The following is a 17,606-nucleotide window of genomic DNA, read 5'->3' as shown; positions in this document are numbered from 1 at the left end:
AGAACTCAGTGAAAATAGTTAGGAAATGTGTATCTGCAGTGTTACTGCACAGTAATTTAATAGTTACAACCTGCTCAAAATACAGATTCACCTGTCATCCTTTCTGCCATCAGAAGGATAGGCTTCCTGATTAAGCAACATCAGTACCACATTCTGCAAGCAGACATTACCACCATCACAAGGATACACTTCCTTATAAGATCAGCATTAGTACCACATTCTGCAAGGAGACATTATCTCTTGCACTAAAGCTCGTGCTATTGTTTTTAAAATACTGTTCTTAGTCTTTGAGAATTCCATACAATTTACTCTTTCAAATTTTTATTTTCTGCAATGAAAAATGAAAATATAATTACATTATTTTCCCTTCCCCATTCCAAGTTTCCCATATTCCTCCTTCCTATCCTTATTAATGTTACATATATGTAAATGCATGAATAAGAAAATGCAACCCGCTGAGTACATCCAGTGCTTCTTTCCTACTTATAGTTGACCGCTTGGTTTTGGATAACCAGTTAGCAGACACCTCTCTGAGGAAGATGAGTTCGCCCTCTTTTGGCAGCCATTAGTTGCTTCTAGTTCTTTCTTTGTGAGATTCCCTCTCCTGTTTTAGCATGTCCATTGCTGTCATTGCTCAGGTCTTTTTTCAGTCATACTGTTATAGTACCTTGGACGCTGTTGTCCTGTCATTCCTAGGATAACAGCACACTTCCTGTCTCCCACCCTGATACCCTGATAGTCAGATAGCCAGGTTGTGTTGTAGATGTGTTTTTTGTATGTGTGTGTATGTGTGTGTGTGTGTGTGTGTGTGTGTGTGTGTGTGTGTATTCATGTTCACCTTTTGCATCTCTCCAGGAAATGTCTGTCACACAACATAATTGGTGCTTGAAAAGGGACACAACAGACCCAATAATTTGGGGGAGAAAGCGTACATGGTACTGGCTATAGGAAGCAAGGCATGTAACTAAAGCTGATAGTTACAAAATTCAAGAACATTCAAGAACAAAATTCCAATATAGCCAGACTTTCCCATGTTGACAGTGGCTGAGTAGTTCTTGCTACAGGAAGTAAAACACACAACTAAGGTTGAACAATCAGGAGTAGATGTGCCTACCGAAAGAACCCCAGAATGTCAATCTTCATCTATATGCTATGGGGTGGCACACCAACTTGATGAGTGTGGTCCTCCATTTGGATATGAAATATATTTTTAAAAGTTAAAGGTTTAAAAAGACAATTTTTGCAGCCTCTGACTGTAAAATCAAGGTTTGGCAAGCAGCTACAGAGGTTGCTTGGCCTCTGTAAGTGTATAATAAGAAATGGACCTAGGAGTGCTATTCATTTCTTTATGTGTAAAGGGAGAACTGCAAGAAGAAAGGGAGTTAGGGATAACACTCCACATTAGCCTCTGATCTGATAAATGAACTAGAGAAAAGAGAAGGTAAGAGAGGTGCCTTAACTTGCCCTTTCTTACAGCTTGGCAACCAAAAGAAAAACATTGTAAAAATCATAGTGGGCACCTCTCAGGAGACTATGGTAAAAGTCATAGTGGGTTCCCCCTCCGGAGACTATGGTAAAAGTGATATAGGGCATGCCTCAGGTCCTGCCTTTGATTAAAACAAAACAGAACAAAACAACAAACAAAAATGCAAGATCCATGATCTAAAATGCAGGCAGAGGTGTAGCAATGGCCAATAAAAGAAAGTAGCACAATCAGGAAATACTCAGCACTTGATTGGAATTAGCAAAGACTTTTAAACTAGAAATAAAAGAGCCTGCTACAGCCTGGCTAGTGAGACTGTGACACATCTGATGGGATAAGTCCACCTGTTTGGAGGCAGAGAAACAGAGCACTACAACCACTCATCTCTCCTGAAAGCAAAGGCTTCATAAGCTGATAGAATATGAGAGAAAGCCTCCCTGATGAACTAGCTTCCCAGAGCCATGTGAAACACCTGTTTATTTTTATCTGAGGTACAAGAGGATCATACAGAGTGATGGACATCACTGAGGGACCCAAGAGTAACAAAAGCCGTGTCTGAACCCCAGTTCATTGGGAACATAAATAGAACTATGTTCTTAGAGAACTTAATGTAAGAGGTTGATTCTTCAGGAATCTGAAGACTCGCATGCAGCTTTGGTGGCTTTGCTGAGCTCTTTGGTTGGGCAAGATCATAAAGTAGAAAGGCTTTGACAGAACTAATTGATTTAGGCAAATATGTAAACAATGTTCATAAAGTAAGAAAGCCACGTAAAAGACAATAAAAATGTAGAATAGACGAAAATATGTTTAGTTACCCAAAGACAGATGTAGCAATATTTGTTTTGAGTCAGATATCGGGACCTCCAAATCTGTAATGTGTAAGAAACTCCAAGATAAATGCTGAAAATACCTGTTAGACTTAAAAGATATCTATAGAACATTACAAAGAACAGGCATTCTGATAGGAGCACAAGGAACTGTCTCTAAAATGAACCAAATTACAGGCCACATCTGAGCATTTCCCTCAACCAGGAAAGGGGATAATATTTAAAATGTAAATAAATAAAATATCCAATAAAAATAAATAAGAAAAAAAAATCTAAATTGGCAAAGGAAAAGAAAATTTTGTACATCCTATCAGAACATATTGTACTAAAAGTAGAAATAGAATGACTAACTTCAGAAAGTGGACAACTAATTGGTGATATAATCAGTGAATAAATTCAAGAGGAAGGCAGTCCTAAAAAGAAAGGTCACACTAAAATTCGTCACTGGAATACCAGAGAGATCTTAAATAAATAATGTAATGATGACTCTCAAAGTTGGAGGAAGAAGCCAAAATGCAGAAACTGACATGAATTATAAATAATATATACTAAAAATAATAAAAAATGAGGACTAAAATTCATGAAGTAGAGACATGATTAAAAAAAAATACAGAACTAAACAGATACTGGGTTATTTCACAAGATAGACAAGATTCACTGAATCCTAGCAAAACAACCAGAGATAGACAGGGGGTGATGGTGAAGGAGGGGGAAGAACAGAGGGGAAAAAAAGGATAAAAGGTGGAAGGGGAGAGACTAAGAAATAAATAAGAGACAATTTAGAAATGTTAGACGACATTAATAGTTATAAATATTTACAACTAAGTAAACATAAAGTCAGAAGATATAAAGAACCTAACCAGTCCTATAATAAAAAAGACACTGAAGCAGTAACTCAAAGTCTGAACATGAAGTAAAGTCCAGGACCAGATAGATTTACTGCAAAATTCTACCAGGCTTTCGGCTTTCTTTTTTTTTTTTTTTTTCCGGAGCTGGGGAAGTGAACCCAGGGCCTTGTGCTTCCTAGGCAAGCGCTCTACCACTGAGGCAAATCCCCAACCCCCTCTACCAGGCTTTCAAGATCTAATGACACTATTCAAATTCTTTCACAAAACAGAAACAAAAGCTAATTCTAAAAAAGACAGTATAAAGAAAATTATAAAATTAGGTACACACACACACACACACACACACACACACACACACACACACACACACACTACTACGTTATGAATGTTTATACATACCCCTTCAAACAAACAAACCCAAACCTGAAAACTTCTGAAATATATTACCACTTATACATCACAACTAGTTAGATTTACTCTCCTAAGGTTGGCTCAACATACCCAAATCAATATATAATGCAGCAAATTAATAGACATAAAAACAAATCACAAGAACATTTCAAGAGATATAGCAAAGGTACCTGATGAGCTGCAAAACACGTTGAGGAAGAAATTAGGAATAGACAGAACCAAAATAAAGTTAGTGGATGACAAACTGATAGCCAACCCTTAGTAAACAGAGAACAATTTCATTATTTAATGGAAATATTTCCTGGAAAATCTGAGACAAGGGTCACCTATCTTGATTCTTATTGAATATTGTGCTCTAACTGTTAACTATAGAATTGAGACAATATAAATAGAACAAAGGTACAAAATTCCAATCGGAAGTTAAACTATCCCTATATTCAGATGACATGATTCTAAAGACCTCCAATATACCACGAAAAACTTGTGAATCTGAATCTTTTAACAAAATAGCAGCTTACAAAATCAACAGGCAAAATCATTAGCATACATACACACACACACACACACACACACACACACACACATATATATATCAACACACGTTCTAAATAAGAAATCAGAAAAAAATGCCCATTCATAATGAAAGAATGAGAAAGAGGAAGAGGAGGAGGAGGAAGAAGAGGAGGATACATATAAAGTAACACTAACCAATGTTGAGAAAGATTTCTTTTTAATTGTTTTTGAAATGCTCTCACTATGTCACCCTGGCACTTCTGGAATTCCTATGAGTAAAATTCTTACATACTGAAAACAGTTTCCAAAGGAAGATATTAGGTGATAAAAAGATACCACGTTCCGTGGATTGGCGGAGCTTACACTGTGAAAATGGCAATACCAATAAAAAACATCTACAGTCAATGCAATCTGGGGCAAAGTTTCAACGACATTCATCGTAGAACTAGGGAAGCAAAACAAAACAAAACAACTCACCTGGGAACACAAAGGACCACAGAAAACACAATTTATACCTGACCTCAAACTATAGAGTCATAATGAAAAGAACTGCAAAGTCCTCATATAAAACAAAACCAAACCAAAATCATAAAACAATATAGACCAATGTAATGTGAAGTAAAATGCAGACTTGAACCAATATGGCAAAAACCTGTATGGTGAAAACCATGTAGAGGAAAAGATGGCCTTATCAATAATTAGAGGCGGCAAAACTAGAGATGCACTGGTAACTGGATGAGACCAGATCTTTGTCTTTCATCCTATAGAAAAATCATTTTGAACTGGATAAGGTACAGTAACTTAATATTCAAAATGCAAAAAGATGTTGGCCAGGCAGTGGTGACACATGCCTTTCATCCAGCATTTGGGATGCAGAGGCAGGAAGATCTCATTTGAGTCCAGTCTGATCTACAGAGCAAGTTCTAGGACAGCCAGGACTACACAGAGAGACCCATGTCTTTAAAAACAAAAGCAAACAAACAAAATTGCAAAAGTGTTATAAACACTAACATTACATTTGTGCCAAGATAAATACAGCACATGTGGTCTCAAAAGTTTGCAGAAAAAGAATACCATAGTAATTAAACTTTCACTGTTACTATTTTTGTGATGCATGTGTGCATGTGCGTGTGCACATGTGCATGCATGTGTGTGTGTGTGTGTGTGCGCGCGCGCGCGTGCGTGCGCGCGTGTAAAGAAAGGAAGTGGTTTTGGAAAAGGATAAGTTAAGACAGGGACAAAAGGGAGGATGGATAATACATGAAGTAGGAACAAAAGATCATGATGTATGCCACTAAATAACAAATTTTACTTCTCTTTGGCTTGCGGCCTTATTTTCCCTCTCGTGATGATAAAATACCCTGACACATGCAATGTCAGTATAAACCGTTTAATACTGTTCCTGGTATAAGGGCAATGTTGTTATTAGTTTCTTTTCTCTTGTGATTAACCACCATGACCAGGCAGGCAACTTATAGATGAATGACTTTACTTCATTTTATGGTACAGAAGGGATCAAAATCTGCAACAGAGGGAGGACATGGCAACACATTGCATGGTGCCTCAAGCAGGAAACTGAGAGCTCACATCCTCAATGGTAAGCAGGAAGCAGAGAGCAAACTGGATATAGAGGGAGCTTTTTATTCACAAAGTTCACCTTTAGTGACCTACTTCTAAATCTCCCCAAATAGAACCACCAACTCGGGGAAACAAATGTTAAAATACTTAAGACTACAGGGTACATTTCTCATTCAAATCATGACACTGTGACTCATGGTGAGAAATTTAGGGCAGCAGGAGCTGAAGCAGCAGTTCATATTGCCTTGACAGTCAGGAAGCAGAGGAAGCTAGAGGAATGGTTGTTTTCAGTTCACTTTCTCCTTTTATACAATCCAGAATCCTTACCCAACAGAGATGGTTTGGTTCCTCCACAATCAACAGGTCTGAGCATAATTAACCTAAAATAAAAAATACCTTCCCCAAACTTTGCCACGACTGATCAGAATCAGGAATGAATGGGTTAAAAAGGATTTTCCAAATTCTTCACACTTGCAGTGTTTCTCTCCAGAATAAATATTCTGGTAGACAGAAAGTTCAAGGTAGCACATAATACCTTGTCACATACTTCACACTTGAAGGGATTCTTTTGAGAATGAGCCCTTTTGCTGGGTCTTAAAGTTTCAGTACAGTAAAACATTTGGCCATATTTTTCAAATCTGTAATTTCTCTACAGTAGGAAGGACCTTGTATCTAATGAAGGCTTAAAGATTAATAAAAGTATGGTTTCTCTTCAGTATGAATTATCATGGTGTTATTTAAAGTCTGAAGTACAGTAAAGAGTTTTGACACATTCTTTACCTTTGTGGGGATTTTCTCTAATGTGAATTTACTGGTGTTTAGTAAGTCTTCAGCAAGTATAAAAAACCTCACCACATTCTTCCCATTTGTAAGGTTTCTCTTCAGTATGAAGTAATTTGTGCAGAGTAAGGTATGAATGAGTAGAAAAGCCTTTTCCACATTCTTCACACTTATAGGGTTTCTCTCCGGTATGAATTCTCTGGTGTTTGGAACGTCCTGAGCGAGTACAGAAAACCTTCCCACAAACATCACACTTGTAGGGATTTTGAGAATGAATTCTTTGATGTTCCTTAAGGAGTGAAGGGTAGCTATATGATTTCCCACATTCTTCACACTTGTAGGGTTTCTCTCCAGAATGACCAAGTCTATGCCTCATAAGGTATGAATGAGTAGAAAAGGCTTTCCCACACTCCTCACAGCTGTAGAGCTTCACTTCAGCATGAATTCTCTGGTGCTTAGAAAGTTCTGAGCGAGTTCTAAACATGCTGCCACATATATCACAATTGTAAGGTTTCACTCCAGAATGAATTCTTTGATGTTCTTTAAGGATTGAAGGATAACAAAATGTTTTGCCACATTCTTCACACTTGTATGGTTTCTCTCTAGAATGGCCTAGTTTGTGCCGAATGAGGTATGAATGAGTAGAAAAGGCTTTCCCACACTCTTCACAGCTGTACAGCTTCACTTCAGCATGAATTCTCTGGTGCTTAGAAAGGTCTGAGCTGGTTCTAAACATGCTGCCACACACATCACACTTGTACGGTTTCACTCCAGAATGAATAATCTGATGTCCCTTCAGGTTTGAGCGATAGTAGAATGTTTTCCCACACTCTTCACACTGGTAGGGTTTCTCTCCAGTATGAATTCTTTGGTGTTGGTGAAAGTATGTTGACCTACGGAATGCTTTGCCACATTCTTCACAGCGGTATGGTTTTTCTCCAGAATGAATTCTTTGATGTTGCTTTAGGGTTGAGGGATAGGAAAAGGCTTTCCCGCATTCTTCACACCTGTAAGGATTTTCTGCAGAATGAATTCTTTGATGTTGCTTAAGAAATGAAGGTAAATAAAAGGCTTTGCCACATTCTTCACACTTGCAGAGATTCTCTGCGGAATGAGTTCTTTGATGTTGCTTGAGTAATGAAGGGAAATAAAAGGCTTTTGCACATTCCTCGCACTTGTAGGGTTTTTCTCCAGAATGAATTTTCTTGTGTATATAAAGTGCTGAGCGAGTACTAAAGGCCTTGCCACATTCTTCACACTTGTAGGGCTTCTCTCCTGTATGGATTCTCTGGTGTATAGAAAGTGCTGAGTGAGCACTAAAGACCTTACCACATTCTTCACATTTGTAGGGTTTCTCCACAGGGTGAATTCTCCGGTGTTGAATAAGGAGTGAGTTCCAATCAAAGGCCTTGTCAAACTCTTGACATTTATAGGGCTTTCCCCCTGGTGAGTAAAGGTTGAGATATGAAGGAAATCTAAGCAACATTCTTTATGTTTATAATGCTTATCTTTAATATGGAGTTACTCATATTTTTATAGACAAATGGGAAACTACAATATATTTCCATACCTATATTAACTGTAGTGAAATTCAGAAAATACTGTACATAGAAATAACGAACTTCTATTGGAAGATAAAGAAAGTAGAATATAGAAACATTGAAGCCATATCCAAAGTCAAATGGTGAATGAGTCAGTAATACTATCAATGATAAGGGAATCTCTTATGCTAACAGAAATAAGCCCACTAGACAAACTGTTTGATTGGGCATATACAAAAAGGAAAATGTATCTTAATAGGGTACTTTTCTGTTGCTGTGGTAACATACCATAACCAAGGCGAAGAAGGAATTAAGTTAGGCTTATGGTTTCTGAGCACTGTGAGTCCATCATGGAGGATGGTATGAAAGCAAACAGCAGGAATCATGGCTAGAGTGGAAGCTGTAGCTCATTTTGTGAATGCAAACCAGAAAGCAGAGAACAAACTAAAAGTGCAGGGAGGATTTGAACTCTGAAAGCCTGATCCCAGTTATGTACTGCCTGCAGCAAGGCTGAATCACCAACTGGGAACCAAGTAGTCAAATACAAGGATGTATGAGGAGACATCCTTATTCAACTATAGTAGCCAAACCTGGATATCTGGATGTTAATTTTATTTGCCTTAAATTAAATGGATGTAGAAATACACACTTTTTATATTAAGAATAGACTTTAGTTTTCGAGGTTTGAAAAGATTTGCTTCATAACAAGCTTACCATTTCTAACAATGTGAAATAATAAATTTCAAGAGTTGGAGACAGTATTTTATGTTACATTTGCATAACAAGAAAATAGACTCCTGAAAAATACAAAATTATGAAGAACTTTCAAGTTCATGTATAAAAGACAAGAGTTTTTCTTTTTTTTTTTTGGAGCTGGGGACTGAACCCAGGGCCTTGTGCTTGCCACTCTACCACTGAGCCAAATCCCCAACCCAGACAAGAGATTTTCTAAAGGCAACATTTCTGTCAATGAGTATTTCATAAAGCTAGCCCAATTGTAAGAATACTTATTCATGAGATAAAGAATTGCATAACAAAATATATAAGACATGGAAATATGAGATTCACATTTGCTCACTAAGGATAAAATACAGTCCTGATGTTCAGAACTAAAGCTCATACGTGTTTTTTTTTTTTAAAAATCTTACATTGTCCTGAAGTGTTTAGTATTGGACATTACACCCTCAGACTGCATGTGTGGAAATAATTTCAGGCAACCTAGAGTACAAAACAGCAATGCAGTACATAGAACTGCCAAATAAGAAAGAACTTCATGAATCCACAAAATTCCGAAGACCTTCTCTGGTGATCTATTAAAAAATATACTTGTAGATGTGTAATTTTTGTTTAGGATGTTATACCCACAAAAGGAATGAAATAAATTATTACTGAGTATGTTGTAGAAAAAAGTGATTAGAATACAGAATAATCATTCACAGCTTGGTAAGAAATGTGTAGTTTACAAGGATGTACATGACATGGAAGAGATTCATGTTTAAGGTTACTATACTTACAGGTCTTTAGAAATGTGTGGGAATTTCTGTGTACAAAACAGTAAAAAGTCAGTTACAATGTAGACTCAGCAAACTGTAGAACTCTCTCGACTCAAGGTAAACACAAGCAGGGCTCACTGGAGGGGACAAACTAAGCTTAGAGACTTAGAGCACCGTAGAGATCTGGCCGATGTCCTTCTATGACAGCAAAGGACATAAAAGGAGATCCTTATATATGACTTCCACCAGAGCATGTTATCTCCGTGATCAGGAGAAAGCCTGGCTTTCTATCATATCTCTAATATCCCACTCTGTCCTCTGACCCCCTAATTCCTACATACCTGGGTGCATGGTAGCTGCTGGTGGTCTCTTCACAACTGAAGGCTCTTGTCTTTGCTCCAGAAATGTGACCAGGTATGGCTTACAGGATGCAAGACCTGTTTGTGGGAAAAGGGAACAACAATGTCTGTTCTCCTGGGAATTGACATCTTACTCCATTATTAATCTTCTAAGAAAAGGTGAGAACTGTAGAAAATTAGTTCATTAAATGTTTCCTAAGAAGCACATATAGAATATGTAGGTGGAATCTATAATGTGAAGATCCTTAGCTGCATTTAAACAGAAACATGAAAGCTGAAGGATGAAACATTATATTTATTAATGTGTGCCCCAGGCCTCGTGCTACTGGGTTTATGGAGTTACAACCAGAATGAAGGATGTGTATTTCAAAAATCAACCCAAAAAGCCATATTAAAAACACAAGGATACAGTAAAATATTTCTTAGAATATCAGCAAAAGCAGGTATACAAAAGTTACTGCTACATGGCACAAACCCCCATGGGATGTTCTACATGTTGGTGGTAAAACATGTATGGAAGTGAGTCTCACCCAGGAACACAAGGTTGCTGTAATTCTCCAACATGACATCCCTGTACAGATTCCACTGAGCAAGGTCCAGACATTCCCACTCCTCTGCAGAGAAATCAATGGCCACATCCCTGAATGACAGCATTTCCTGGAAGAAAAAGAAATGATTATTATACATATCAATTTAAAACCATAATAACAACAACATAAACAGCTATGAACACAATTCCAAGTTTTGCACAGGATAAGAAGATAGCTAGAATACTTCTGCCACAGGTGAGTAACATTCCTAATATACTTTTAATGGGGTCCATGAGCTCACCCTTGACCTATCTTCATGGAAAGAGAATGAAGAGATCCTACTATCTCTTCTTGATGTTTAAGAGAGATTAAAAGGCAATGAATGCACTCACAAGAACATATGCATTTGTCTTATGCTTATTTTATACACCATATTACACACATTTTTCACAGGAGAAAGTCATGAGAGAGAAGGTACTTATCAACATTTAACTGAATAATCATGAATGTAAAATGCAATGCAAACAGATTCTGACCTACTAGCTCTGGCAAAGGTCTAGATTTCTGAATTTGTCCAGCATTCGATAGTGGTGCTAATGACAGTGCACCAAGAAACATGACACGGAGCAGCCAAGACGTAGAACAGTAAAGGAAGAACTCAAAGACTGAATGGAATAACAGGCATTTTAACAAATCACAAATCAGTAAGTGTAGTAATAACATTTGAAGATTTCAAATACACTAGACAACACTCTAACCTTTTTCACCACTGTTGAGGCTTGGTCTACTGTTACATATTGTAATTCTAAGTGCAGGTTCCGAAGACCCAGTTGCTCCAGAGATGAGAAAGTACAAACATAGACCCACATGGCACTATGTGACCTTGCCCCCAAGTTATTTCTGATTAGTGACAAACGATGTCAAGAGACAGGTACAGTTTAGGGTTCCTGGGCTCAGGGTTCGAGGAGAACCATGAGGGGAGAGAGAAGACGGTGACTAGAGGAGAAGGCATCCTGGAGTAAGAATTTTAAAATAACAGCCAGGCGGTTTGCATAATTGTAGTTATGAGCAGCCTAGACAAAACATGGCAAATTTTATAATGGGATTATTGGTTAGAAGATAGACAAAATAGCATAAAGGGTGAATATCTGCCCAGATCTTGAGCTGATTAAGGTTGTGTGCATCTTTTATTCTGGAACTAAATAGTCAAAGGTAAAGTAAAAACCCCAGATTGGGATTAAATGATTCTATAATACACCTCCCTTTCCCTTTTTCTGTATGTTTTCCTTTTCCAGGAAGCTATCTGTGCTTTTGCTACGATCCTGCAGCAGACTCTGAGCTCATGATACTTGTTCCTTGGTAATCGGATGTCAAGAATTATAATCTGTGATGTGACTTGCTATATTCTCTTATTTCAACATTCTCTAACTTTAGTTATCACATGTTGGGGGGAGGGTGGTAATGGGGAGAGGATGGGGAGGGGAACACCCATATAGTCTTACCACATAGAATTCTCAAAATGATCTATGACAGCAACGATAACAATTTGCTTTTCTATGATTAGATATCAAAACTATGAGAAATGTACATTTAATATATTACTTTGTAATTACTGTTACAGTTGTACTTCACATAGTCTTCATACCAGTTTCATATGCTCATCTAGTCAAACACATTCCCACCTCTCACCTCTGTTTACAACGTCCAAAATCGTGTTTTCCAAGTACTTGGGATATATACTGCATTAGGGTCACCTACAGTAACTAGGTCACTGCTCCATTAGCTTCTTCCTCCTGTCTAACTTCACCAGAGCATACATTCATCAGTGTGTCCTCAGGCTTCTCTTCCAATTGACACTGACCCACATCATTAAGTGTGTCATGCAGCAACCATTTTTGGTTTTAGTTAACAGATTTTGCAATACTATGACTCAGAGTATGGAACTGGAACCCTGAAAAAGATAGGGCAGACCACATGTGTCATATTTTCATGAGAAACATAGAATGTAAATTTACTTGTACTATTACTTCTTTTTTTTTTTTTTTTTTTTTTGTCAGTACTGGGGATTGAACCCAGGGCCTTATGCATGCTAGAACTGTTGAACTTCATTACCAACCCCGAAAATGTCATAATGAAACTTATTTTTTCATATATTTTCTTTTTTTTAATTGGATATTTCCTTTATTTGCATTTCTTTTTTTTTTTTTTTTCAGAGCTTGGGACCGAACCCAGGGCCTTGCGCTTGCTAGGCAAGCGCTCTACCACTGAGCTAAATCCCCAACCCCACATTTTGTTTTTTTTTTTTTTAATTTTATTCATTTATTATATATAAGTACATTGTAGCTGTCTTCAGATACACCAGAAGAGGGCATCAGATCTCCTTACAGATGGTTGTGAGCCACCATATGGTTGCTGGGAATTGAACTCAGGACCTCTAGAAGAGCAATCGGGGCTCTTAATCACTGAGCCATCTCTCCAGCCCGTACTATTACTTCTAATATCAATGTCAGATGCTTCATTCTATATGACAGATGTCTAAGTATGACTTACGTTTAAAATATTCAGTACATTGTTACTGCATGTTCCTAATGAAATATTAAATACAGTCCATCAGATAAACAGTTGGGACTCTAAACTCTTATCCATATGATTTTTATGTACATAAATCTTATGTACAAAAATTTTATGTAACTAAAAGAGAACAATTAAATTAGATCTTTGAAAGAGTCATAACGATTCAACTAACAATACACCACTGCATTTGAAAACAACTGTGCTAGAGCTTCCAGGACTAAGCCACTACCCAAAGACTATACATGGACTGACCCTGGGCTCCAACCTCATAGGTAGCAATGAATAGCCTAGTAAGAGCACCAGTGGAAGGGAAGCCCTTGGTCCTGCCAAGACTGAACCCCCAATGAACGTGATTGTTGTGGGGAGGGTGGTAATGGGGGGAGAATGGGGAGGGGAAGCCCATATAGAACGGGAGGGGGCAGGGTTAGGGGGATTTTGGCCCGGAAACTGGGAAGGGGAATAATAATCGAAATGTAAATAAGAAATACTCAAGTTAATAAAGATGGGGGGAAAAAAAAGAAAACAACTGTGGAAGGGTTCATTGACAGAAATATGTACAACAGAAATGGAGACAATAATACTGCTCATTTTTATTTCTTGAATATATTTTTACCTCCTATTTATATCTCTCTCAAGACTCAAATTTCTTTTTCTATTGCATCTCTTCCCCTCCACAGCCTCTGACATATATCAGAGTGACCACCAGTAACTGAATGTCATCACTCAGCACAACTTCCCTTCAGCATTTTCCAAGAATGACATGTTTAACCCAAGGTTACTAGTTGAAAAAAGAAAGAAAGAAAGGAAGGAAGAAAGAAAGGAAGAAAGAACGAACATTAGTTCCTTCCCTGGGATGGTCACTTACAAAAATAAAGAGTCTGTAAAGAAAGGGATGAGGACTGGATACCATGAAACATCAGACTCCTCACCAAGGAGGAGGAAGAAATCTCAATTTAGCAGTTTGGTTTCCTGGCTGGATGGGTCAGTACCACCTGCAAAGGGCACTGAAGGATGTGCTTATGGAGCTGGAATTCTGTTAAGGCAGAGAAAGAAAGGAAGAAGCCACACACAACTGAGCCTGTAGAGTAAGGCCTAAGAAGGGAACAGAAATCACTGAGGCTGCATCAGTCAATGATTAAAGGAAGGAAATGGTGAATGACTCAAGAAGACCCAGATTGAATGTTTAAGGAACCCAAATGGGAAAAATTTAAGGAAAACCAGAAGAAACATCAAGAGGTCTGACAGAAACAAATATAAATGAAAAAATAAAGAAAATGAACATTCCCTGCATATAGGGAGGAATATTCAAAGAAGATGAAAAGTAAGCTCCTCCCTCACATGGTGAATGCAAATGATTATCCAATCACCAAAATGTAATTCGTTTAACAGAAGCATGTTTGTGGGAGATTTTTAAGGTACACATCAAATACAATCAATAGACATTCTCAGGTATACATTTTAAATGTCAGCCAGTGTCAGACAGATTTCTATCAGGCTGGAAGGTACTCCCAAGTGATGGGAGCCATCAGAAGTAGTTAGTATATCCATGACCTGTTTTTTTTTTTTTTAAATCTTTAATATTTTTACACAGAATCTTACTTAGCATAAATAATCTACAATATGGAAGACAACCTTCAAGTTCTAATTCCTTGTCTTCACTTTACAATGAAGAGATAACAAGGATGCACCAAGAATAGGCTTCAGTTTTGGCTTGGTTTCCTTTTTTATTCAGTCACAGGTGTGTTTAAAGTATACATGCTGAAAGGGTCTGTAAGTTACAGGAGAGCATGCCTCTGCTTCACACCTACTTCTTAGGAAACCATTTTTGGTGCACAGAGTAGTGTACTCTTACTACTTTAAAAAATGTAAAACATAATGCTTTTCTTGTCCTGTAGGCCAGTGACATTAACTAGGAAGTGTCTGTATTTTGCATAAGTTACATAGTCCACGGAAATATTCAAACTGAAGATGGCTTAAAGCCCATGTTCCTTATAATAGACTTTAATGCTACACAAACTCTTAACTTGACTTAAAGTGTTGTGAACTAGGAAACTAGACAGAAGACAGGCTGAGGAGTCTATTATGTACAAATCAAGGGACCCTAACCGAGCAAAAGCTCTTCAAATTCACCTTTCAATCTCTCTGACACTGTATAAATATGTTTATAAGTAAATAAACTGGCAAATGTTTTCAGAAGACTGTGCAGGGAGCATCAGAGAACCAGGATGCCACATTCAAGGGCAGTGACAGAGGAGTTGTTAAGGGAGGTTAGATGCTGCAGTGTGCCCAGAGATAGAAGCAAAACTCACGATTATAGAGCAATGTAAAGACTGTTAGGTATGCAGGGTCACTTCTCCCCCCTAGGGACATTCAAATCCTTTTCCTGAAGTCACTAATAATCTCCAGGCCATCTCTCTGGTCCCATTAACCCTTCACTTGTTTCAGAAAAAGAGTCCAAGCTTCTAACATCATACGATCTCTGACATAAATGGATAAGGTATTTTCTAGTATGTTTTCCTCTTCAGTGTAGGATCAATAATTGCGTGAATGATGCAAAGCCCAAACCTTCTCCTTTAGAACATTATACTGTCTCTACATTTGAGTGTTAAGTCTGAGAATTCAGATCACGGAGGTGGTCATGAAATATCCCCATTCAAAACAACAGACCAAAAAAAAAAAAAAATCTATAACTTATTCCAAAGAAAACGGGACTAACATCCCATACACCAACCTCCATAGCAGAACTCTGTCCCTGGAAACTAGCAACATCTATCAACTCAAACTAAGAGTATTAGGCCGGCCATAAAGTACAGGAGGTGCCAGATCTCCACTTGATCTAGAAGTCCTGAGAAATCTGACCACAGTCAAGTGAGAGTGGGTCAGCTAGTACCAACTGGCTTCCCCAGGCAAGCTGGAATGTGGGCTCCTATTAACATCTCTGACGCAAGCTGTGAGTCAGCCCACCCTGCAGGGGACAATACTGAACCTTCCACCAGTCCACATTTCTGGACTACAGGGCCAGCTTTCCCACCCCAGAAGCGTATATGGCAGCGTCTGAACAAAGCTTTCACTCACAGCGCCACCCCCATACTGGTCTCCCCACTGCATCCAGGCTCAGTGGCCCAGCTTAGGTCAGCAGCACAGCATCTCCAACTCGGCTTCTCCTTTCCTTTGGTCCACCTCAGCTCCGTTCCCTCCAAGTCGGACCACCCACCCTGCACATTCCCTCAGGCTGCACTGCTCCCTGGACCAACCTCCATGTCAGAGATCCAACCAAGAGCGAGGAGCAGGACTCAGCACCGCTAACTTAGGGGAAGACAAACGTCTGCAGACGGGATGCGGAAGTGCGGTTCGCAGAGCGGCTGTTTGTGACGTCACAGAGGGCACGACTACATTTCCCAGAGTTCTGTGTTCTCCCTACTGACAACGGAGGAGGGTGTACAGAAACCAGAGGTGTCAGCACTGAGACCAGCGCTCACAGTAAGGCTGCTTTAAAAGTCGCGGTTGAAATCAGGATTTGCTTGAACATCAGTTGAGGCTTTAATAGGAGAGTTTATTAGTTATAATAAACTGATCAAACTGATGTTTAAAAACTCGTGTACTAATTATAAAATTGGAATCCGCACAGAAAGTTGGCAATCACTTAACTGCACTTTAAAACGAAGGAAGAGACTAAAGGCGCTATTACCTAGAGATACTTTTTGACATCAACTTTGGTGTCTCAGCCTTTCATCCAGTTTAAAACGGAAGGATTACAAATCCAAGGTGGCCTAGGCAATTTACAGAGGCCTGTCTCAAAATACAAAGTACAAAAATAGCATAGGGAGCTAGCTTGGGGTAAAGTACATGCCTAGAATGAAGGAAGCCTTAATTCAATGCCCAACTCTTGTAATAAATGCTCCATTTTTCCTGTCTGTCCTGACAAGCCTTGTGAGCCATACATATATTACTAAACTACACAGGTGAAAAAAAAGTTTTCCTGTGAACATTGGAATCCATACAGTGAAGGAGGTAGGTCAGAGATGTAGACGTTAAAAAAAAAAAAAAAATCACTGAACGAAGTACTTACCCTCACACGTACGTGTCAAGACTTCCAGAATCCATCGGTGGATCCTTCATCTGTCCAATGGTCCCGTACATATATTTTCATTCATTAATCTGTATAAGAAATTTAATTTTATGAGAACTGTACCAGAACATCACCCACTTCTCCCTGATTTACCACAAACTCAGAGAAGTATCCACCAGGAGGTGTCTGAGCCTGTATCTCCTCTGCTTCTACGTGAAAGAAGAAAATGGTGAGGAAGTCACTAAGTCACTGTTTTTTAGTATCACAGCATTGTACAGACTCTTGGCCCATCATCCACTGTAGAATTTCTCACTGCATTAGGCATGAGGTATCTGGTTAATTTTCTTCTATCTTCTCTGACCCTGAAATAGCTCCTTCATGGCAGAATTTTGAAAGTTGGGTAACAGGAATATAATAAAGGGATGTTAGGGAAGAGGTATCATAGGGAAATGAGACCTCTTGTCTCAGGAATGTTTATTCCTGTACTAGTTATGCCTGAGAGCAAAAACTTCACATGGTGGATAGTATTTCATAAGTTAGTTACTTTTGAATGGAAACATAGGGTCTTATACTGTGTCTTCCTTCTTTCCTTCCTTCCTT

General features: G+C 38.5%; 1 protein-coding gene across 2 annotated transcripts in view; it reads right to left on the bottom strand.

Annotated features, from left to right (window-relative positions):
- The window catches only part of LOC116892897 (zinc finger protein 58-like), a 42,326-nt gene extending 26,004 nt beyond the window's left edge, over positions 1–16,322 (bottom strand). The window contains exons 1-4 of one of the 2 annotated variants that reach the window (XM_032894809.1): positions 16,192–16,321; positions 10,364–10,490; positions 9,816–9,911; positions 5,555–7,883 (exon numbers count right to left, since the gene is read on the bottom strand). In XM_032894809.1, the coding sequence (XP_032750700.1) occupies positions 6,490–7,883; positions 9,816–9,911; positions 10,364–10,490; positions 16,192–16,197 (1,623 nt within the window). In that variant the 5' untranslated portion in view covers positions 16,198–16,321 and the 3' untranslated portion in view covers positions 5,555–6,489. Of the gene's footprint in view, positions 1–5,554; positions 7,884–9,815; positions 9,912–10,363; positions 10,491–16,191 lie in introns of those variants that run through there. The other variant, XM_032894810.1, reaches the window with a different exon arrangement.
- Positions 16,323–17,606: the final 1,284 nt, after the last annotated feature.

The sequence above is a fragment of the Rattus rattus genome, chromosome 2, assembly GCF_011064425.1.
Source record: "Rattus rattus isolate New Zealand chromosome 2, Rrattus_CSIRO_v1, whole genome shotgun sequence".
NCBI lineage: Eukaryota > Metazoa > Chordata > Mammalia > Rodentia > Muridae > Rattus > Rattus rattus.
Note: the sequence above shows the minus strand (reverse complement) of the source record. Positions and strands in the feature narration are given on the sequence as shown.